Source organism: Lepeophtheirus salmonis, chromosome 1 (assembly GCF_016086655.4).
Source record: "Lepeophtheirus salmonis chromosome 1, UVic_Lsal_1.4, whole genome shotgun sequence".
Taxonomy (NCBI): domain Eukaryota; kingdom Metazoa; phylum Arthropoda; class Copepoda; order Siphonostomatoida; family Caligidae; genus Lepeophtheirus; species Lepeophtheirus salmonis.
Genome location: NC_052131.2, coordinates 26,404,427 through 26,428,526, shown reverse-complemented (window position 1 = coordinate 26,428,526; position 24,100 = coordinate 26,404,427). Strand labels below are relative to the sequence as shown.

At 30.1% G+C, this 24,100-nt stretch overlaps 1 protein-coding gene across 6 annotated transcripts in view; it reads left to right on the top strand.

Annotated features, from left to right (window-relative positions):
* Positions 1-24,100, top strand: part of LOC121121312 (diuretic hormone receptor) — an 86,602-nt gene that overhangs the window by 27,600 nt on the left and 34,902 nt on the right. For all 6 annotated transcript variants that reach the window (XR_011781249.1, XR_011781246.1, XM_071890158.1 and 3 more), the window contains exons 2-4: positions 3,242-3,434; positions 19,942-20,033; positions 20,102-20,209. Coding sequence is in view for 4 of the 6 variants with exons in the window: in XM_071890158.1 (XP_071746259.1) it covers positions 3,316-3,434; positions 19,942-20,033; positions 20,102-20,209 (319 nt within the window). In the remaining 2 variants the exon portion in view is untranslated. The remainder of the gene's footprint in view (positions 1-3,241; positions 3,435-19,941; positions 20,034-20,101; positions 20,210-24,100) is intronic.

Below are 24,100 nucleotides of genomic sequence, written 5' to 3'. Positions count from 1 at the left end.
AATATGCCAAAAATGTTTCCAGAACTCGAAAAAAAAAAATTAAAAAGCACTTTTTGGCATGTCCTTTAGGTCCTTCCATGAATTTTGTTTTATGGATCAATAGACAGGAAACAGGTTCCACGGAGCGGTAATTTAAGTTTGGGGAACAACGAAAAGTCACACAGAGCTAAATCAGGTGAATATGGTGGTTGATTGATTGTATTTTTTGCGTGCTTGCCTTTGAATTTGCTCACAATTGTGGCTCTTCGATGGTGCGTTAATGTCGTGTCAAATCCACAAGTTGTTCTTCCATATGTCTGACCGTTTTTGACGGATAATACTCTCTTAATCTGGTATAACAATTTTTCAACAAAAGTTGAAGATTTTCAGCTCAGTGGTAGATCTCACGGCCATCCGTGAACGCTTTGTACTACTAAAATGCACGGGTTTTTTGAGAAAACTGATTCATCAAAAGCTTTTTTTAACATTTTTGACGCGTCAGCATTTGAAATTTGGATCGCAACACAAAATTTAAAGCAAATTCTTTATTCAATAATTTGGTTCATTGTAAACATCGTAGAACACTAGTGAGGTAGACTGACTTATCCAGGTTTAACAAGCAAACTAGTCTATAGACTTGGTATTATAATGAAAAACAGTGCTGCCTACCTAGAAAAAAAAGCTTTCAAATCCATTCAGTACGGACCACTTAAATTAACAATTCCCAGTACTTTTTGACAGAATGTTCAAACTAAAAATTGCACATATTTTGCAAAAAAATATTCTTGTTTTCAGTAAAATAATACGTTATAAGGCTACTTAACTATATTATTAAATATAGGTAAATAATAAAAAAAAAAGGAAAAACATTTTCAATAATGTCAAAAGAGATCGATTTTAAAATTTTTTACTGGCAACAAGAGACATAAGACTGGATCGAATTTTATTGGAGTGGACTGTGGTCTTCAATCATAGATGAATGCTTGAGAGAGTCAAATGTCTGGGAATATCTAGTGTCATTTCCGATTTTTAATTTTGACAATGGTTCCCATCAAAATTTAAATTGAACCTCTCAACCTACTCTCAGGCCGTTACATTATTTGTATCTAGAAACTCTCCTTCCAAAAGAAGATAAACACTAAATTGGTGAATGATTTTAAATATCTAGAGGCTACAACTAAATACATGGGAACTGTTGATTTTATGGTTTATGGGAATAGGGGATTTATTCACTAAACTCTTAATAGTTCTCCCTCTATCAACAAGCTAGTTTAGTCTAAACAGTGTTAACTTCTTCAGCTATGACTAGACCACTGTTTTTCGATGACAATTATGAGACTAGACATTTTTTTTAATGTTTCATATGACAAGCTGAAAAAAATATTATGTTCCTTGAAGAACAATGGATAAAATCTAATTAAACGAAGTGTGGGGAAATTAACACTATTTGAAAGAATATCAAATTACGGAAACGAGAACTTCTTGTCCATAAAAACAGTAGCAATCCAAATTACCTGAACTGATTTTTTTAAATGTTTATTATACTGTGCAGACTCCATCTGAAACCATGTACCAAAATTGAAATTATAAGCCAAAATATAATATAATAGGTTTATTTTAAGAAATCCATTATTTTAAAGAATCCATCAATGTTTATCTGTTGGGCAATAAAAGCAATGTTTACATGACGGTCAGATTCCACAATTTTCATTATTTATCACATTTTCGACAATTGACTTTCCAAAGCATGGTACATCCTTGACATAAAAATTATCGAAGCGGAATCGACAAGATCAAAATTGAACATGAATAGTTTTTACAGTATCATGACTATAAACACAATTTTATTTTCAGTCGCCTTGCTAGGGTTCCCCCATTATTCATAGAAAAACTCTAAATTATGACGTATTTTCTTTAAGTTGGCCTCACTCATTGATGTACGCTCAAACAATACTAAGTTAAACAATCACAAAACTGTCTTATAAGTTTTTTTTAGTAGAAAACTTTATCATTAAACACCATTTAGCTAAAAACGCAAAAACATTTACACAGCACGAGATATACATTACTACACCGATTATATTACACTTCTATTCTAAAAAAAAGGTCATAAAATAACACACGAGTTAAAAAGTCCCGCCCTTAACGATGAAAGTACGTTTTTTTCGTTCAAAATTAGCTTTAAATAAAAAAATATTCGCTTAATAGCTCCATAATTTTTTTTTAAGCAATTGATTAGCTGAACTGTATTTGTTTCTATCAAGAAGCAGTTTAAAATTAAAACACAAAGTTATTTTTTATCCATTGTTTTCAAAACAACAAAAGTAGCGTCACACTTATCAAATTAATTTAAAAACTAAAGAATAGATTCTCTTGAAATTTTGAAAGCTGCCTTTTGAAGGCTTGTAGTATCTGAAAATAAGGTGAATTATAAAAATAGCAACATCCATGTGCAAAGTGCAGGACTTTTCATTCCATGTTTTACATAGATCTACTATTGTTTAACTGTATTTAAAAATGATACAATTTTGTGTTTTGGACACATATGAATTATAGGAAAACAATGACTTTGTTATAACAAAATGATTACTTTTACACTTCAAAATCAAATTTGAATTTTTGTTTTTTTTTTTAATAGCACTATCTATTGGCGGGACTTTTATGCTCCTGTGTTAACATTTTTTGTTCTGAAAACAAACCTTTTTAGGGGGGTGATACAAAACAATTTATTTCTGTAAACCAAATGACAAATTAAAACAGTTCTAGACTAGGCTAAGATTTTCATACTGCAACAACGCTAATTTATAGGTCGAAGAGGGAAAATGGATCTCCTAGCTTTTGCTTTGCTCAAACATCATATATATATATACAGGTTTATAAAACTATGCACAGCGACTACTAAAGAGATTATACATTAATTATTTTTTTTGCAAAAATACAACATACTTCAAAGGAAAAGCACTTTACATCCCTTTTTTTATCTTTCTCATTCTATTATCCTGTGAAAAAAAGAAAACTTATTTTTATTTTTTTTAATTGACGTTTAAAATTACAAGAGATTCATTAAAAAAAAAGATATAAAAATCCCATTCTTTAATGTCAAAAAATGAAGAAATTAAAAAAAACTACAATTACGTTTAAATTATTAATTATTACAAATTTATGTTTGTTGCTTGTTTTTTTTATTTTACGTATATTATCCTCATCTGTTGCTATTTTTGTTCTTTACATACTTATAACACAGGCATTACTTTTATTTCAGGATTTGTTGGACTTTCTTTCTTTATCCTTCATCATTGTCATCTGACCTCCTTCTCATCTCTCCCTTCTTCTTCAATGTCAACCCACACAAATACTTCAGCTTCATTAGCGTCAAATATTGATGACGGAGGATGTGAGGAACTCTGTGAGCTTAGTAACAATGATTGGTGTCTCAACTTTCGTCTTGGTCTCAAGTAAGTTTCATATTCTATCTATGATATGACTAGTGATGTGGTGTCACGAGAAAAACATTTAAATTGGTATTCTGGTTTTACGAAGTAAACAGAAAAAAGACACACACAAAAAAAACTCTTAAATGTGAGTATTTACTCGTTGGTCCTCAAAACTATTCTTCTCCCCTTTTTTCCTTTTTTGAGAATGTTAAAGAATGAAAATCCACACAATGTATTTTTTCCTTCGGATACAAAAAGTTTTGCTCCACAAGAGAAAGAAAGCTGCTTCAAAAAGCTGGTTAAGAATGTGAATCTTATTATTACGAATTAGGGAAAGTAAAATCAAGGTTTAAATGACAAATTTTCAATAATTCTATATAAAATATGATTTTTCGACTAACAAAATTTGTTAGACTTCAAAAAGTGTTATGTTGTGTAATTTGCGTCCGCAGGTATTGGACTAGAGGGACTGTAGCCTCACTCAATTAATAAATTTTTGTCCTTATAACCCAAAAAATAATCAGTTTAGCAAAAATTGTAAGTTTCATACCCATGGTAGTAATAAGTATTCAAACGAGTAACGAGTATTCTGGCGAACGAGAGCATACCTCCTTGTTCTTTAAGTGTCTTTTTTATAAACTCCAAAACAAGCGGCACATCACTTGATAGTAATAAGGGGTATGTAGTTCTAAAACAACACTGGAAACATTTCATTGAAATCATAAAAGAACAAAATAACAGCTAAATATCATTTTTGTTTATAGTGTTGTGTTGACTTGCACGCTTATCGACACAGTTTGACTCTCCCCAAAAGGTGAGTCAATTCCTTTTTGCAACAGTCCCCTTTGCACTGTGCGACGTGCGTGGCAATATTTGAAATTGTTTTAAGCACCATGGAAAATCTGATTTCTCGTTGTAGTGAGAGTGGGATTCAAAAAATATCAGACATTCAAGCGAGTCCTCAGAGCAAATCCTCACAAAATAAAATCCTTGTGGCAAGGGGCCGTTCTGCAGGGATTTTGTTGTTAGGGATTCCTCCCCAAAAAGGCACTCTTCTCCATTGACGAACACCAATCAGATACAGATATTTTAAAAATTGTTTTAGAATTCTTTAATGTTATACTTTTTAAAATTATATTCGCATAATTTATATCTAGCTCCAATAATTAAAGCTTACAAAAGCCAAAAAAACAAACAAAACCTTATGGTTTTTTCTGAAGGCCAGGAGACAAACAGAGAAAAAATACGGCCAAATTTGGAATCAAGGAATCAAATTATAATAAGTTGAGCATATACTGTTCTTCTACCATTAATACTGTTGAAAAGTATTATAAGTATACACTAATTTAAAGATTAATAATTTAGGGAAGTTGCTCAGAAGACAATGCACTCAGTAGAAATTATTTTCTTGAACTTTATGAGCTAGGAAGATTCACGGTCATTCTTAGCGAAAGAAATATTCATTATGTACTTGGACTTCAAATACAATTCTTATGTCAAATGGAGTCATTGTAGCTTATACTTTATCGGTGCAATTCCATCCGACTAATTAAAGGATTATTTAAAATTTTTAAAAAAACCATTAATTCACAACATGGTAATACCAAAACAAACTTTTCTTTTTAAGTGGTGTATGTATATTTCAAATATTTTAAAGATGCTTGGATGATGTTTTTTTCCTTCTAAAATGACTACATTTGCATTCTTTAATTAATTAGTTTTCTATCTTTTATTTTTATTTTCTATTATTTCAATTATGTAAAAAATACGTTAATGATTATTTGAAAAAGGCCATATTCAAGGTATTTAAAGTCTATTAAATCAAATAAAGATCTTTAACTTTATGTAAGTATCATACCCCCCATACCGAAAATTTGAATAAATACTCCAAATTTGACAATAATTGGATTATACTTTGGACATGGCTTGGTTTTTAAATTTTTATTTATATTCAAAAAGTAAAAATTTTATTTAAAGAAATTATTTGAAAAACAAATTTCAAGGTATAAAATTTTTAGGAAAAAAAAAAAATCATAAATCCTTAGATAATCTCAAAAAAATATTTTCGGAAAAATATTTTAAAGTTCAGAGATCTACAAAAAAATTTCAAAAATTCTGAGCATTTCTAAAAAAATATTTAAAAATCTGCTAGCTGCTACTGTAAAAAAATTTGTGGAAAATAATTTCAAATATTAATCTTTTTAGAAAAAAAAGTTCCATTATAAAATTTAAAAAAAAATCATTGATATTTACAGAAAATAATTTGTTTTAGAAAAAAATGTGAAATATTAAATTTTTTAGAAAAGATTGAAAGTTAAATTCTCTCGTAAAAAGAAAAAATCCTTAATTTCGGGCGACCTACAGCCCCTTCAGCCCACCTCCTGCGAAGGCCTGTGATGAAATGTTGAGGATCTTTTCTATGTTAATATCAGGCTTATTATTTACAATTATTTTTCTGCTGTTTCAACATGTATTATATAATAGTTTGAAGACCCTATCTGAGATTTTTTTTTTCGATTTGGTCGTAGGGGATTTTTTAAGATCGTTTAGAACCAATATTTTTATCAAGACCGCTATTTCAGAACGTGGAACGAAATTTAATCATCTTTTAAATCGTGGAACGATTTTTTTGATCTCACTCAATAAATGTACCTATTTGTCCCCTGTTCCAGTTATTCAATTTGTACACATAAGAAACGTTTCAAATTTTCATCATACATCATTGTATCTACCTGCACGATATGGAAGCACAAATAACGTGCTCAACAGTTAATCTACAAAGCCAATGTTGTTCTAGACCCAATTTTAAATGTGACCTGAATTTTATCTCCCAACATTTCCTTCAAAATAGAAGGGTACAAAATCAGCAGTTGATAATCATCCTTTTTTTTTTTTTTTCAAATCTTGAAAAATTATAACGAAATGAAAAAAAGTATAATACACATATTTCAACATTATTTCTATTGCTACCTCCTTTGATTGGGCAAAGGCGTTGCTCAATTACTTCTTCATATATATTTAATCAGTTGTGATGTAAATCCAGTGTGTGTTTTAGCTGCCCCATTAATTTTTAATTGGTAATATAAATGATGAATTTTCTTTTTTGGAGCAGTTGTCATTATTATTTAATTCCCGAGAAGTGATCACCCTTTCCTAAATGGATACAATTATATTCCAACCTGATTGAACATTCGCATCTACTCATAAAAGACGGAGTGTAACCCTGAGGATTTGTTGCAGAATTATAAGTGTAAATCCTTGTTAGACTCAGATTTAGATTTGGGAATCAGCATTGATGTTATTCTAGCAAATGTCTTTATTTATATCTTATTCTCCTCTCTCTCTTGTCAAAGCTGAAAATAGCTCATCTAATGAAATGTTAATAACATTATTCTTTCCCTCCTCCAAAACTTTTCAAATTGTCAAGGTTTCATCATTATTAATCAGTATCCCATTTTCATCAAAATCCTCCATCATTGATATTCTCCATCCCTTGAGGTATTGCCTTTTTATTAGTATTTGTCTCTACATGATTGACTGTATTTTTGATATCAATGCTTCTTTTTGGAATTTTTCTGTGTGACTTACCGCCAGTGACACTAGCCCATTACCCTTCCTAATTATTTTTACTATCTCCTCTACTATGTTAATTAGTTAGTTAGTCAATTCTTAAAAGCTATGGGATTATAATTTAATAATTGTTGGGGATTTCTCACAGAGTAACAAAACCTAATTGCAATTTAACCAATCAACGTATGGAACAGTGATTAAGGGGAAAAGAACCTGAAACATACACAGCTGACAGTACGGTATTAGTGAGTGAACACCGTGGTATCCGATCCAGGCCAAATTTTTTGATGGGAGCGAATTAGTTAGGTCTTACAAATACTATTACAGTCTTAAATCGATCTATAATTTCCGGGCAGATACCCAATAGTAATATATATTTAATGTAATATAAAATGTATTTCGTAAATTGAAGGGTCGACAGTTCCTATAGGATCATTTATGTATTGCCTATAAACAGCTTTTCTAAATATAACTTCTCTGAGAAGATGATGAATGGAACATTTCTATGGATGTCTGTTTTCGACTCCCAATGTTTTTTTGTTTTTTTTTCTTCTTCAGAATTATAATATTTTTAATACATTACATTTGAATCTTGCGATTAACATATCATGATTAAATGTTATCCTGATGAAGTATGTAGTTGAAAAAGGTGGAGCTTGAAATAACATCTTATATGTAAGAAAATTGGAACTGCTATCACCATGATTCAAAATATGTGATGTATTAACGTAACAAAAAATCTTGACCAAAAATAAGGTGTGTCCATATTATTTTCATCAAATATATGTACAATCGGCACAATATTGAATCTACAGGTAATTTTGTCATTGTACTCAAAATTCTTGGATGAGTTGATGTATTCAAGAATATTAAATATGTAGCAGGGACTTCTACAAGATTATATTTAGGGAGGGGTGGGGGCTTGGTTTTTAAGAAATTTTTGAAAAATGAAATACTTTCGATTTATAAATTTGGGGGAAAAAAATGCCATAAATAGTACATTTTCTCAAAAATCAAAAATCCACAGCAGTTCACAAAAATTTCAATTTCAAAAATCTAAAAAAAAAAAGATTTGTTTTAGGAATAAAAACTTCAAAATTAAATATCAAATAATATATAAAGAATTAAATCTCAAATAATAAATAAAAAATCGAATCAAATATCTACAGATATTTAGAAAAAAATATTTTGGAAAAAAAATTCAAGAATCCACAGCTCCTTACAAAAAATTTAATTTATTAGAAAAAAATTTCAAAAGTTCATAGTTATTCCGAAAAAAAATAATTATATTGGAATAAACTTCAAAAATCAAAATCTGTTTAAAATATTTCAGAAATCCACAGTTGTTCACAAAAAAAATCGAAAATTACATTTAATATATAAAATTTAAGAAAAAAAAAAATCAAATACTAAATTGTTTGGAGAAAATTTTTAAAGACTCCATAGTTATTTACAAAAAAATTTATTTTTTTAGTTGAGTGTTTGTTAATTATTTTTAAATGCCTATATATAATAAGTACTTTTAATTTATGAAACTCACAAGATAGTTTATTCAAAAGTTTACTTCAAAAATATCCAACGTGCTCTATAGTCTTTAAAATCAATATTCCCGAACATCTCTCAAGTCTAAATTATTATGTTGGGCGGAGCATAGCCACTATCCATGCTAGTTCATTACTTAGTCTTGTGAATAGTTAATTTCATCAGAGTAAAACACAACGTTGCAGTCAGAGGTAGTTTGTATTGTTGTTATTCGGTGACGAGTCCATAAATTATGTTCATAAACTTATGAATGTATTAGCAATAGATATTAAATCCACAGTTGTTAACCAAAATTATAGTTTTTTGGAAGAATTTATTTATTTTGATCCATATCATTTCTTGTTCATCTAGTTAAATATCTTATTTTCAAAATATTCTCTTTATAGGTGGCATAATTACTTACTACATATGACTAATAACTATCTATAACTATAAGTTAAGTCTATATTTATAGTCTATAGACTCAAATAACTCAATAGTACATATATAAGCTATAAAACATATAATTCAAAAATGTGCTTTGAAGTCAGAGTGAATGACATCCAAAATGATTTTAGGAAAAAATGGCAGCGGAAAAAATGGAAAGATAAAAAAAAAGGAAAAGTGTGTAAATGGAAAAAATGGCAAGATTCTTTTAAACTGGCATAATATCTATCACCAATATAATATATAATTAGAGAAAAGAAAAAGAAACAAACACGACAGTGGTTCCAATGGAAGGAGTGCTAATCAGTTAATTTTCCGTTATTAATTATAATATCATTAGACATGATGGACTATTCATATTAGACAAGATTTCCCAGCCAAGGAAGGAGTAGACTCTTCTCTTTTAAGGCTCAGCTTGGGTTGATTTTCTTCTTATGATAATGTTTCAATCTGCCATCATTCCCGTAGAAATGGAAATTCAAGCATCTCCGGTTGAGGATAAAGTATATCGAATCCTTTCTTTGTACTTATTCTTAAAGAACAAGGAAGTATTTCTGTCTTTAATTAATGAAGATCGATCTAAGCATATGAAAAACACTTCTTAATTAACAATGTGTTGCTTCATTTATCCAATTGTTTGTGTTTATTGTGTTTGATATGCTTCAACATTAAAATAATGACTAATATTTGATATTCATGCTGTGATAATCCTAGGTAAACATATTTATTTTATCACGAATTGATAGATGTAACTTAAATGATTTTTCCCTATGGAATAAGATCTAAATTACTTGAAAGTTACTCATTTTTTAAAAATCCGTAAGCCGAAAATAACGATCGAAATTACTAATTTGATGATATATATTTTATTCATAAAACGAACTTTTTAATGGCCTTTGAAAAAATGTTAGTGTATGTATGATCACCAGAAGTAGACTAATACCCACCACGATCAAAACAAATAAAAAAGATTAGATTTATCTGTAATTGAAAGGTAAACCTGTGTTAATTAGACACAACAGTTTCACAATTGCCAAACTTTTAAAATATAATATAGATAAGAGAAATATTAGGGACCTGAAACCTTTGAGGACCTGAGACCTTCCCGTAGAGTTGGCTCTATCTATACGTACCTAAATTAACCAAATTAGATAATGACATGAGTGTCGAATTTATTTTTTTAGAGCCGTTTCTGTCGTCATAAAATATGAATTTACATTTATTCAATAAATAAATAAATTGATGGAATTAAACATTGACAAAGGACTTTACATTAATATTTGTTTTACAACTTAATACAGTTGTAGCTTTATTCTCATTCTAAGTTGAAATGAATGAATGTATAGAGTTATAATATTTATATATATTAAGATAAATATCACTGAAGACCTTGATTATTTATTACTAACTTAGTTATACATTCAATGTCATTGTATCATACTAGAAAGATACACTTAACAATTCGTTGAAAGAACCTATAAGTCACTTTTTATGGTTCTCATAATGCTAGGCTTGATATATTGGAAGTATGAATTCACAGTCCTAGATAAACAACTTCGAGAATTCGAGTCCTTTAGATAACTACGTAATGCAATCGGTTTAGTTCTCTTTGGGCAAGAAAGGAGGGTTATGAAGAGACAAAGACCATCCTTCTATTGCAATTTCAGATTGCTCCAACTGTACTGAGCTTTACAGTTTTCCTCACACTCTCCAACGACTCCACCTTTAACTATCTGCCCGAATCCTCTAAGTGGGTTGTCGCTCCACAGCCAACCACCTCTTCTTAACAAAGTGGAAATCGCTGCTCTTGTCTAGGATTTTGCAAATGCTTGCCCGTCAATCCAAGAGTCTTGTCGAATATGAATAGTCCATCATCTCTATAGACATTATAATTAACAACGGAGAATTAAGTGATTAGCACTTTTTTCATTGCAACCACTGTTGTGTTTCTTTATTTTTCTTTTCTCTTATTATATATTATATTGGTGATAGATATTAAATCAGTTTAAAAGGATCTTGCCCTTTTTTCCATTTAGATAATTTTCCTTTTTTTTTATCGGGCAATTTTATCCTTTACATTTTTTCCGTTGCTATATTTTCCCTTGCCATTTTTTCCTGACACCATTCAAAATACTGGAGTCGGAGTCGAGCAGTTTCAGTACTGACTCAGCAGCTCTGTTTTAAACTATAGATTTAGTTCTTGAGTATCTTAACTCCTCTCACAAATTTGAATATAATGCCAATAAAAGTCTCAAAGTTGCAGCAGATAAGTGTAATTTAACATTTTAAAATGATTTTTTTTCTACTTCTAACAAAGATAGTATAGGGATCAAATTTTTAATTAGTAGATAGAGTATTAAAGGATTAATTAATGGATATAATACTTAAGGATTAATTTTCGACTTTTGGTGCTGAAAAGTACTAATTGACAAGTAATCAGTGAGACATTTTAAATATATTAAGTACTTTTAATCCCCATTAATATATATCAAAAAAATTATATTGTAACTACTTCATTTTAATAGATAACAAATGAAATGACCGCGTTAACTAATTTGGATAAGGAAAATGATCCGTGTTACTTATAACACATTTAAAAAAGAAGAAATTTCAACTTGTATCAGCAGGTTGTACAAATTGCCACCAAAAAAAAAATGAGACGAAGCACTTTGAATAAGGAATTTATAATCTTACTTGTGATAAAGAGAAGAATTCTTCAATAATTGGATGGCCCATATTTTAATGATGTAATTTTGAACGAACTTTTTAATAAAAAAATAATAATTGACAAGTAATCTGTAATAAATCATACAGGTTGACTCCCTCAAAACGAAACCCTTTTTAAATTAACTATAAAATATGTATGTAAAAGTTTCTCTAGCAACTCTTCCCAATAGAAAATAGGTCTGCTACCTTAACGTGTCAGGAACATATATAAAAGTTTGTGCTGTGATTGATTGTAATTTGTCAGAGCAGTATCAAAAAGTGTGAAAAAGCACAGAGTCTCTATTTTTACCTTTTTCTCACATGGAAAATATATAATAGAAATTTATAAAGATTTCAGATGTTTTTTATCAACTGTGTAGAAGACTATTTATCATGAGACTGCTATAGCACCAAAGACAAACGGGATGAGGCTAGTGAGAACGAATAAGATCATTAAGTGTGTCAAGAAGTTAGTGGAGAAAGAGATTACAAAAAGAACTTTGGGAGGTTTGGCAAGGGAATGTAAAATTAATAATATGATAATGTATTGCATTATTGAGGAGGATCATTCAAAAGACGCTTGAGGACGTTTAAAAGGATCTAAAAACAAGCTCTAAGAAAAAGTGTATAAATATATATTATGAAATCTATAGCTTTAAATGGGAAATTACATAGTTTGTCAACATAAAAACAATCTTGAATAAAAATCAAGAAAAAGAGAAATCCTTATTAATGTTTCACTTCATAAATACATACAGTCCACTATTTCATGGACATATTTGAGTCAATTATAGAGTTGGAATAAAATTTGAGAGATAAGATAAGAAATTCAATAATGTTATGCATAATTTAAAACCTTTAATTGTTTAAAGATACTTATATTGCCCCTATTTGGTCTTTGATATAAAATCTATCAATTTCTCATTCTGTTATTGTGACGATCAATTCTGTCTACGTTTATTGAAATCTGTGGCGACTCCTAAAGATTAACAAGAATAATTTGTGGAAAGAAATTGAGGATAATTCGTCGAAGAATAGAAATGTAATCCATACTCAATTTTGAGAAAAACCTTTCTAGCTTACATTTGTCTTGACAGGCGACATATGTAGGAATAGATTACTCCAATATTGATCCTCGATTCTATTCCGCGTTAAACAAGGACTTTCAATAATTTATGCCAAACAAATCCTCAGTATTAGTTGCTGTCTTTCACGACCACATGCGCTAGCAATGATCTAATACTGCAAAGTTCTGTATTCAAGAACTAAAGATTTCTAGAGAAAAAAAAACACTCTTCAATTTGCCATTTAAAAAATAATCGTGCCTGTATTTACGTCATATTTTACAGTATCCTTTGTATAGGATTGTAAATCCCAAGCAATTTTAAGCCTACGTATTTTTTTTACTTTCTGAAGTTCTTATCGTTATTTTTTCGCTATTGAGGAGATAACTCGCAAGTATAAGGTTTAACCACGGGTGTGTGTGATCAGAAATAACGGAGATTAAGGCTGATAATTTGTTGTTATGTATTTAGATTAGAGCTATTAATCAATATCTGAGTAATTCCTCCCTAGATTTGTCTTTGCTGTATACAGAGGAGGGATTTGTATTTATTTACTTCCTCTCATATCTAACCGCAGCTAATCTATTGAAACGTCAGCTGTTTTTCTACTAAACATTCTTCAATTTGTGAGGGTTACCGTCAGGCCCTAACCTCTTTTTCGGGGGAGGAGTCCCTACCAAATTTTTTATCAATATAGTTATAGTAAACCTATTTATACAAGTAACTTTGTTTCAGTGTTGATAATTTTTGGGGCTAAGCCTCCACAAAATGATGAAAGCTAGCAACGCCACTGGTTACCATGTTAAATTATTGGGTTATTTAACATGCCCAAATTCCTTAAGATTAACAGCCCTACCTGTTTATTAGGGGTGGTACGGTACGCTAAACTCACAGTTCGGTATTAACCGCGGTAAACCCTCTACGGTACGCAGTTCGGTACGATAAAATAATAACAGATATATCTACTTTAATAGAAAGAATTTACCTATTTTCAAGTGTTTTTATATTTTATTTTCTGTAGAAATAAATTATTCCTAAAGTACCTAATTTTTCTAAAAAACAAAGCTTTATATAAGATAGACATGGGTTATATAAAACTAATATTCATTAAATTATATTTTTATAAATTTGTTAAAAGATGAGCTTTTCTGCATTTTCCAATAATAAATAACACCGATTAGCATTCACAATATTGATAGCTGTCGAAGAATAATTTCGCTTAATATAAGTAGTTGTAAAGTACCGTATCGCTAACATTTTTTTAAAGGTTAGTCAAATAAACAAGATTAAAGTGGTGCCTGTTTCGTTTCAGTTACAGATAGACTGATATTTTTGATTGATATATATATACAATTTCCCATTCTATTTCCGACCCTAAAAACATAACATATTCATATGTCTTGCTTTTTTGTACATTATATCCTTTTTTAAAGCAAATATATATTATTAATAATATATCTTCAAAAATAAAAACTTTAAAAAACAAAAAAAAGATTACTATTATTTTTATTAAATCAAAAATTCATATATTTTTATCAAGAAAGAAAAAAAGATGAAGCAATTGAAAATATAAGGCTTTTTTTATCATTTTTAAGGGAACATCAAAGTATTGCTCTAGTAATTATATATGTAATAAAATTTGGCATGAACTGGGAAATATTTTAGTTTAAGAAGAAATAATAAATTTAAAACTAAATAAAGTCCTATCCGTAATAATGTGTGCTGGGGTTTTTATAGATAGAGCCAACGGGTTACAATTTTTGGAATTTCGTAACATTTACTTTGCAGAATGGGGATCCAAAACTTGTAGAAGCATTTAGTTACAATTTTATCTCCGTTATTTTTAATTACAAGATTTCATTACCCAGCCAAACGACAGCTGAAACAACCAAAAACCAGTTTAGTTTTATTCCCATATCTTTTTTAAGTTGAAAAATGTCGGAGCAACAAAATAAAAGACAACGTGTGGGCGATCTTCTCCACGCCGGTAGCAGTTCCGACAAGGCTGCAGAGACACCTGACATCCCCTTCCGTACTCCCTACAGCATCATAAAGTCCAAGATAGCCCCATACAGCCAAAAAGAATCAAAACTTCTACAGTAACAATAAGGGTGACTTTTGGGCGGCCTCCATGTGTCCCTGATCACCCCCGAACTCAACCCCGCTGATCTTTTCAATTTGGAGCGTCGTGAAGAAAATTGTCTGCCCCACATTTTATCAAAATTTGGATTTGCTCCGAGCTATCTTCATGAATCGCTATGGACACAACACTTATCGTCAAGAGCTACCAAATTTTTTGCCAGCGTGTCAAGGTAGTTATTGCTTATAAAAGAAGACACTGCCAAAAATAACAAAAAAAAGTATTTAAACATATCACAAATCAGTTTTTTAGCTATTTTTTCTTGAGTCTATAAAAATCCTGTTTTTCGTAATGAAATCATTCTACTGCAAGTTTTGGGTTCCCAATCAGTACATAATTTGATTTGAACAACATCTATATCTTGATATAGGCTTTAACGCTGATTTGTAGGGATTTTTTATTGTGTGTAACGAAAATATTTATCAAACTTTGTTCACAATTGTTATATCAATACACACTAAATTATGACTATGGATCAGCATTAGCATATCAAGGTGTATATAATGATCATTTAGAAAATAATTTAGAAAGACTTTTAAAGCCATATTGTTTTATTTAATTATTATTAAATGCACAGTTTGACGGGAATTTTCCGTATGTCTTAAACCCCATAGAAAATAGAATCCCAAGAGAAAAACCCTAGTATGTATAATATTTATAAATAAATATGGGAGAGTTATCATTTTTCTTTTTTTCTCTTGTTTTTATCGTACATTTGAAAATGGGTTTTCTTACAAATATTATCATAAATAAAATCTAGGATCCATAGAGATTTCATCTATATAATATAAATGATTTTCACAATATGTATTCCAAATATGTACTATATTGTACAAATTGCAATGCGTACGTCTCATAATCCCTTATTTTATCAAAGCATCAGTCATTTTAATAAACATTTCAGTATGTTCTTGTGTTGTGCTGGCTCGACTTGAGTGAAGGGTTATTTTCCACTCGACGAATAAAAGGTCAGTCAATTTTCCAATTTGAAAAAAACAGAAAGTTTTGTGGCACTGCTATCTGTAAGTGACTTTCTAATCAGTCATTATTTATAATGAGGTTATCTAATCTCATAGGAGAAAAACTAGGCATACAGGTTGCAACTTCTATTTAACACTAAAGACAACTTCCATTTTTGTTTCAATGCATTTTCTCCTAAACTAACCAGACAATTTGAAAAAAAAAAATATATCTAAAGGAAAGTTGAATAATAATTACAAATATATTATTCAATATAATCGCCTTTAACATCAAAAACGACCTCAGCTCTCCTTTGAGAGATTCCCGAATTCCTCAGGATCCTAGACATCAACCCAAATTTTGTGTTGAAGGAAGATCTGTTGGTGTGTAACCATGATATAACTCACAACAAAAAGTCCGGTGAGCTTCAAGTTTTAACAATGGCAAATTTGGAATGAAATCCTCATCCCTCTGGGAGTATGACCTCATCCTGAGATCAAAAAACTTTTTTCTTGATTCATAACCACCTCCACATTCTTCTGGTGCATTCCTTGCTCTCCAGACAAAAGAAATAACCAGAATTTAACAAATTTCAATTTCAACATTGCGTCAAATGGCACGGATCGCAACGAGGACACTTTACCTTTTCCACAATTTTGGAATAAATACTTCGCCGCTGATATAGCTAATTCTAGCTAGCCGTCAAAAAAAGATACAATGTCCAACCTGTATATGCGTTCACAGTTCACACGTTGATAAAAAACGGGCAAACGCCCTCAATTTTTCATTATTTTATTTGCAGGGTCTCCAAAGAATTAACAAGAATAATTTGTGGATGCAATTTGACGATAATTCGTTGAAAAATACAAATGTTGTAATCCAAACTCAATTTTGAGAAAAATCTTTCTAGCTTACTTTTGTGTTGACATACCACATATGTAGGAAAAGATTACTCAGGTATTGATTCTCGATTCTACTCTAAGTTCAACAAGGACTTACACTTATAAACCAAACAAATCCTTAGTTTTACTCTTAGAAGGCTGGCCAGAAGTTCTTGTCGTCTGTTTAAAAAAAGGCTATCTATCAACAGAGTTTTTATTCACCATTGTAGAAAAGGCAGAATGTTCTTGTTGCTATTAGTCCCAGACGATACAATTTTTAAAATAAAAACTTCTTAAACCTGGAAAGGTCCTTTGTCTGGAGAGTCAAAAAGGAATCTGAGCTGATCTTCGGGATCTGGGAGTAATTCTGGAATATCCCAAATCAGCTGGTTCAGTCAAGGCTGTTATGGACACCAAAGGCGTTTATATTGAATAATAATACTTTTTTAAATCCGTTTTCCTTTAGAATTGGTTTTTATTAAATTGGGATTATTAGTTTAGGAGAAAATCGATTTGAAAACAAATCGTGTTGTTTGTTACAATATAGGTTGCACTCTGTACTGTGCCTTAAAATATGTTCTTAATAGACAGTAAGTTTTTGATCAATCATCTAAAAGTTACATCATTAACATTGCCAACATCCATAGAATATTCTATTATTAAATTCTTCCTATCATAAGCACAGTATATCTTTTATTTTCATTTTTCATCCGATTTGTTTTGCAACTTGTACAACCTTCTTGTATATGTTGCAATTATTTCTTCTTAAATTGCCTTAAATAAATACTTGCAGGGAATCCATAAATGTTCAGACTTATTAGGTATCAATAAACATTGCTTCAATAATATATATATGTACGTACTCTCCTTTTCTTTTGAGCTATAGCAACACACGCTTGTTTTAAGAATGAGTTATCCATTGATTTATTTACCAAATCCTAACGACTGATAGTATATAGTTGCATAAAATATAAGTTGACTTAAGCCCCTGCAAATTTTCCCTCGTTTAAACATATAGTTCTTATACAACTCTATCATATATATATATACTGCCTTTTCTTCTTCTTTTTAATATGTAACGTAAGCTCGATGGTACATGTAAAACCCCTGCGATATTTCATTAACATAAATACATGGTTATTGCTTGCCAAATTCTTCAAGAAACGATTTATCATCTCTTTCCTCGACTACTTCCTTGACACACTTAACATCATCATTCGTTCACACTGCCCTCTTTCTTATCCTATTTGGGGTTATAGCAATATCATGATTAATAGTCCTGTACACAGTTGATAGATAGAGAACATCTAAAATCTTTTAAAAATTTATATAACGGATTTTCAATTTGTGGAGAAGGTGAAAATAGAGACTCTGCGTTTGTATTTCAGACAAAATACAATCAATCACAGTACAAATTTTTGTATATGGTCTTGACATGTTAGGTATCAGACCTATTTGCTAAAGTGAAAAGTCACAATAGAATACTTATATGCTTTATTTATTAAAGTGAATCATGTTAAGCGAGGCAACCTCTATAATGTGTCACAGATTACTTGTAAATTAGTATTTTTTTAATAAAAAGTTCAAAATTACATCATTAAAATATGGAACATTCAATTATTGTGGAATTCTATTCCTTATCACAAGTAAGATTATAAATTACTCATTTAAAGTGCTTCATCTCATTTTATTGGTTGCAATTTGTGCAATCTTCTTATATCTTCTTTTTCAAATGCCTTTTCCAACAAATCATTATCGTAATTTCTTATCCTATTTTTTTTAAATTCTGATCTATTAAATTAAAGTATATAATATTTTTATAACTTATATGATAATGGGAATTTCAACAACATATTATTGAATGTATCACAGATAATTTTTCAATTAGTATTTTTCATCAGAAAAGTAAAAAAAATTATCATTTCATAATTCAGACATCTATAGAAAATTCAATCATTGTATTTTCTTTGTCAGAGGTAGAATAAAAAGCTTCATTTTAAAATCTGCCATCTCTTTTCTTGGATGCAACTTGTATAATATACCTTTTTTTGTCTAATTTTTTCAAAATTTTCATTACAAGTCCTGAAAAAACATCATGTGGTAAGGGAGTAAGTAACATATGCAAAGTTTCATTGTTCTAGGATGTCATTTCAGGGTCCCAGATATCTATCGGTCAAAGATTTATAAAAGAAATTGTTTAATTAGTCAGGATTAAAGTAAAACAATATATATTTATTGTATTATGCCGTTTTGACCAATAATATCCTAACTTAGAAAAAAAAACACAAAAAAACAGGTAATTTTGTATTTTTTGGTTTATTTAAATGTTTTACAAGAAGTGTTCCAATCATCTGATCTAAGCCAAATATGCCTTTTCTGTTTGTGTAACTTGTTGCCCACGAGAAGCCTACGAGAACGCTCTTCTTGTTGAATCTCTTGTATCTATTGCCAAAAAACTCCGACAACCAATTTTCACCAGACTCTATAGATACCAAATTTGTACCCCAAGTGATGCAAGGTCCGGAATGTAGGGTGGATCCAAAAGAACTTCCCATCCAAGTATCTGGCGCTATATTTGATTAAATCGACTTATAGAGTCTAAATTAATTCATTTCTTATTATTTTAATAAGATAATTTTGTTGATTCAAACTGAGGATAATTCGTCGAAGAATACAATTATAATACTTTCCATCACTAATCCTATTTTAAATGTAGAAGGTTCTACCTTTTTTAAAAATTCAATTCTATGGAAGGATTTTGCTCCTTGGTTTTTTTTTTTGTTTTTTTGTTTACTATCATACTGTCATCTTTCTTCAAAAAAATTATATTAAAAGTTTCCGTCAAGTTTGATACTTTTCAGAAAGACAACAATCCCTTTCCAAGCTATCACTTATTAGAATAGTGATGTGTCGGCCCTTATTTATTTGGTCTAGCCCAGTCTAGTTCTTAGGACGAGTCTAATGAGTCCTTGGATTGGTTCTTAACGCAGTTAGGTCTTTTGGACTGGCATTACTAAAATTTCTTCAATAAAGAATAAATAAAGCGAAGTGACGTCATAAAGGACCGAACTTTACAAGTTGTTTTATTTTGATATATTTTTATTTGAAATAAAAATGAAATATGTTATACATATTTAATTATAAACTCATTAGGAACAGATTTTGAGAAACTATACATATTTCATATTAATCACTATTTAAATATGATTTTTTTACTTAATTGTGTCGTTTATTTTCAGACTTCTCCGGTGTCCAGATCAGAAATGTGTCGACAATCTTTGTGGGATTGCCCAAGACTGTGAAGAAAGAGAGAATTTCTCGGAAAATCTTGGTAAATCCTCCCAATTATAAAAGAAAACTAATTATCTTACTAATATTGATCTATTTATATTTTGTTAGGTTGTCCCATTGTATTTGATGGATGGTCTTGCATTAACACAACTCTTCCCGGCTCAAATATCCTATTCCCCTGTCCCAACTTTGAGCACTTGAATTTTCAACCCAAAAGTAAGTAGTGGGCATATATATTTATTATCTGCAGTTGTATTTTTAAATATCACACCAAAAACAGTCTTATAAATATATATTTATAACATAAGATATAAAAAAATTCCCCAAAAAAGGTACTACCCTACAATAATGATATGGTACTTTAATTATTTCTGGCATAATATATCAATACGTAATGTACATTGAATCTTCATAAAAATAAGTAATGTGATTTTGTTTTTAAAATAGGTTGAATGCAGTGATTCATATTCACAAAAAAATCAATTATACACAATTTAAAAGTATATACTTATTGGGAATCTCTGAAACCCACTTTCTTGAGCTCTTATTCTATTGATATGATTTCTATATTAATGCAAAACTTTTTCCATTACACCTTTCTCAACATTCGAAAATGTAGAGCCTAGCCCCCTCAAAACGACGAACCCTAATGTTCACACTTTGTATATTTTACTTGAATTGTAATGATTGACTTAAAGCAAAGATTTCAATTCAATAAATGAAGAAACTATATCTATATATTAAGTGCATTCCTACCTTGTAAAAAAGTGTCAATTTGAAATGACAAGAAAAATAGATTTTTATGAAGAATGTTGTTTTAACTATAAGATATATTATTTAAATAATATAAGATAAAAATTTGAGAAAATAAACAACATATAGATTATGCTTATCAGAGACGTAGGTAATTAAACCTTCACTTCTTTGCAAAATTTACAGTCTTAGTCGATGTAATGACTATGAGGATTTCTCAGTTCAGGGAGATGTAAGGATCAAGCTACCTAGTAAATGTTAAATAGTATGGAATTTAATTATTTCTTAAAATATTTTCTCATTTTTATCTTCATCACTAACTCGTGGAAGTACCCGACATTTTCTGGAGTTACTAGACGTTGATACACATTTTGCTTTAGTAATGTAGAAGATAACACCCTAAGAAACCCTTGGTGTGGCCATCCGTTTTTTATGGGGATACTCACACGTGCCTACTCACTCAATACTTAGACATTCTCTCCTCAAGAATAAATAATAATAATAATAACAGCTTGAGAAAACTAATTTAACATCATTTGATGAGCTTGAGCTCCCTCATCTGAAGTCACATTTATTTTTTAAATTTTATTCAAGGTCTTTCCCACTTTTCCATTTTTGCATTAGACAGGTGATTCACTACATCCAATAAAATTGTATCAACTGAATGAGGACTCAAATTGTATCTCATGGTCACATAATGGAATTCCCTAATTCCATTAATGGAACATCCTATTAGATTAAAGGATTAAGTGTTGATGCTAAATACAAAGTAATTCAACTTTGCTTTATTTATAAGGATATTAAGATAGTTGGTTATGTTAGAATTTTTGGAGCCTTTTTCGTTAACCGATCCGACCTTCAATATAAATAAACATGAATAATAAGTTATAAAAGAGCTATTTTTCGGTAGAGCTGGGACTTGTATAATATCTTCAAATACACAATCCGACCCCATAGGCTAAAAGTCAATTCTGTACGCACATATAATTAAAAAGATTAAAAGAAGACTTTATTAAGAAATAAATAAATGCCGGATTTTTGAGGAATTACACCTAGGCTTAAACCCCATGGAAATCCCAGGACCTTGGAAGGTAAACCCTAATGTGTACTCTATCCTTATCAGTATTATTTTTTTAAATCATTAAAAATAATTTCACTGGAACTACATAACATGGTCCTTACTTAATTCATTGTTTATCTAAGAATGATTATTATTTGTATAAAAAAGCTATCAAGGAACAAAAGTAATTAAAGCAATCGATGAAGGTAAATATTTGAATTACATTATTTATTCATTGAACTTGTTCAGGAGGATACTTATGTACGTATTTGTAAATGTATTATCAAAATCGGGTCTTTATGATACATTACCAATTCCTAAGTACGATTTTTGTTCTTCAATTCTTAATTTGTCTACTCCTGCTACTTGTCAATGATCCCTGAATTTAAAAGTTAAAATTTTCCATACAATTCCATTTTCTTCTATTTTTGTACGTGGTATAGATAGATACGTTAAAGAGAAAACATGTCTAAAAGTTCAAGTTTTGCTCAAAAATTTGTGTTTCTCATTTCAAAACTGTTGTTCAGTTGTAAGAGACATTCATCATGACATATTACTTCACCTAGATTCTGCGATGTTAATGAGTTGATAAGGGAGGGGGGATATTGTACAAACTTCAGAATTTTAAGCAAAATGATTACATTTGAAGGAAACTACATGAGGTTAAATGACTCAACCTTATTCTTCTCCTAATCATTGGATCTTCACGACTCAATACCAAGTATTTTCACTTCAACTGTTTTCATGTGTTTACTCTTGTAGGATTTAAAGTGGATAACTCTACACACCATGAACTCAAAGAGAGTTAATCATAGGATTTTTATATTAATTTATATAATTAATGGACCAAGTTGGTGAGACAGTTTGTTGTTTATAAAAAGGGTGCGTGCGTTGAAGAATTTTGAAAACGCCGTCTATGTGAGAAACATCCGTAAATGAATTTTGTTATAAAATAACAATATTATGCAGGAGGTTGTAAAATTTTGCCAAAAGACGACACTACTCTCTATCACTTTGTTTACAAACTAATATAAGTAAACAAGACGCATGCCCCACTAATAGATTGCAACAAGAGGAATTCGGATACCATATGGGTTTTTTTCCCTTTCAAATGAATACTTTCCTTTTGGACAGTCGAGCTTGATAGTGTATGAAATAGCTTTACTTGTCATAGCAAAAACAATTCATATATAGGAGGTGTGTTCAAAAATTAAGGTGACATTTCAAACTTCGCGGGTAACGTAAATTGGGTATGATCAATATTTTTACTTTTTTATGTTGGTATATTACCACAAACATATATTTACTGTTTCAGCAGCATAATATGTTTAGTTTGTTTGTAAGAGGTATAAGGGTTATAATTATTTTGCTTTTTCGGACAAATTGTTTATCTATTTGTGATTCAAATAAGAATTTATATTTTTATATCTAAAAGACCACTGGGACCCTGATAGGAGCTGGTTAATGAATTAACCCATCAGCTGTATCAGAAGTATTTACATGCAGGAAAATATACCTATATGATTTTGAGAAATAATTTAGTTTAAATTATTGGATTCAATCCATGTTTGATTAGGGGCTATTGTACAATATGAAAATCAAGGGAAGCTACATTTGTTCTAGCTTTCATGATTCGCCAACCAAGAACATGAGAAGCACAACTGGGCAGTTAAGTATATGATTCCACCCTATATTTAATTATTACCTTCATAGACAGCTGTTGTTGCATCCGACTCTTCATATGCCTTGTTAATTTTAGGAACGCTATCAGAAACTGTCAGGTTCACATACTTCTTCTCAACTCAATTTTCCTTTTTTCTTTGAATATGGAATATTTTTCTAAATGTCACTGGCTAAATAGTAGGATCAATTATTTTTTCATTCTTATTACATGGGGGTAGTGTAGGATTGGTCTAAAAAAAAAAAAGAATGTGTTCCTATCAGACCGGTTCTAATAAAATTTGTCAGTCATGGGACCGGTCCTTATCGGTCTTACTGACTATGTCCCTTCAGTTGTTGAACATAATCTCTTTGAAGAGACATTAAACCTGAAGTTCACAGTTGGAGGTGTGGCTAGAACTTATTATTATACGTTGTTGCTATCATTATTAATTTTGCTTCGTTTTTATATTATTCAATCCTACCTATGAATAAGAATAACAATAAAGACAGCAAAGACCGTAGGAATGATCTATTGGTTAAAAAAATATGATTCTGGCAATCAGTCCTAGGACCAATCCAACACTACGTAGAGGATGTATCTAGAGTACCTTCTCTAAGTTTAGTTTTTCGTC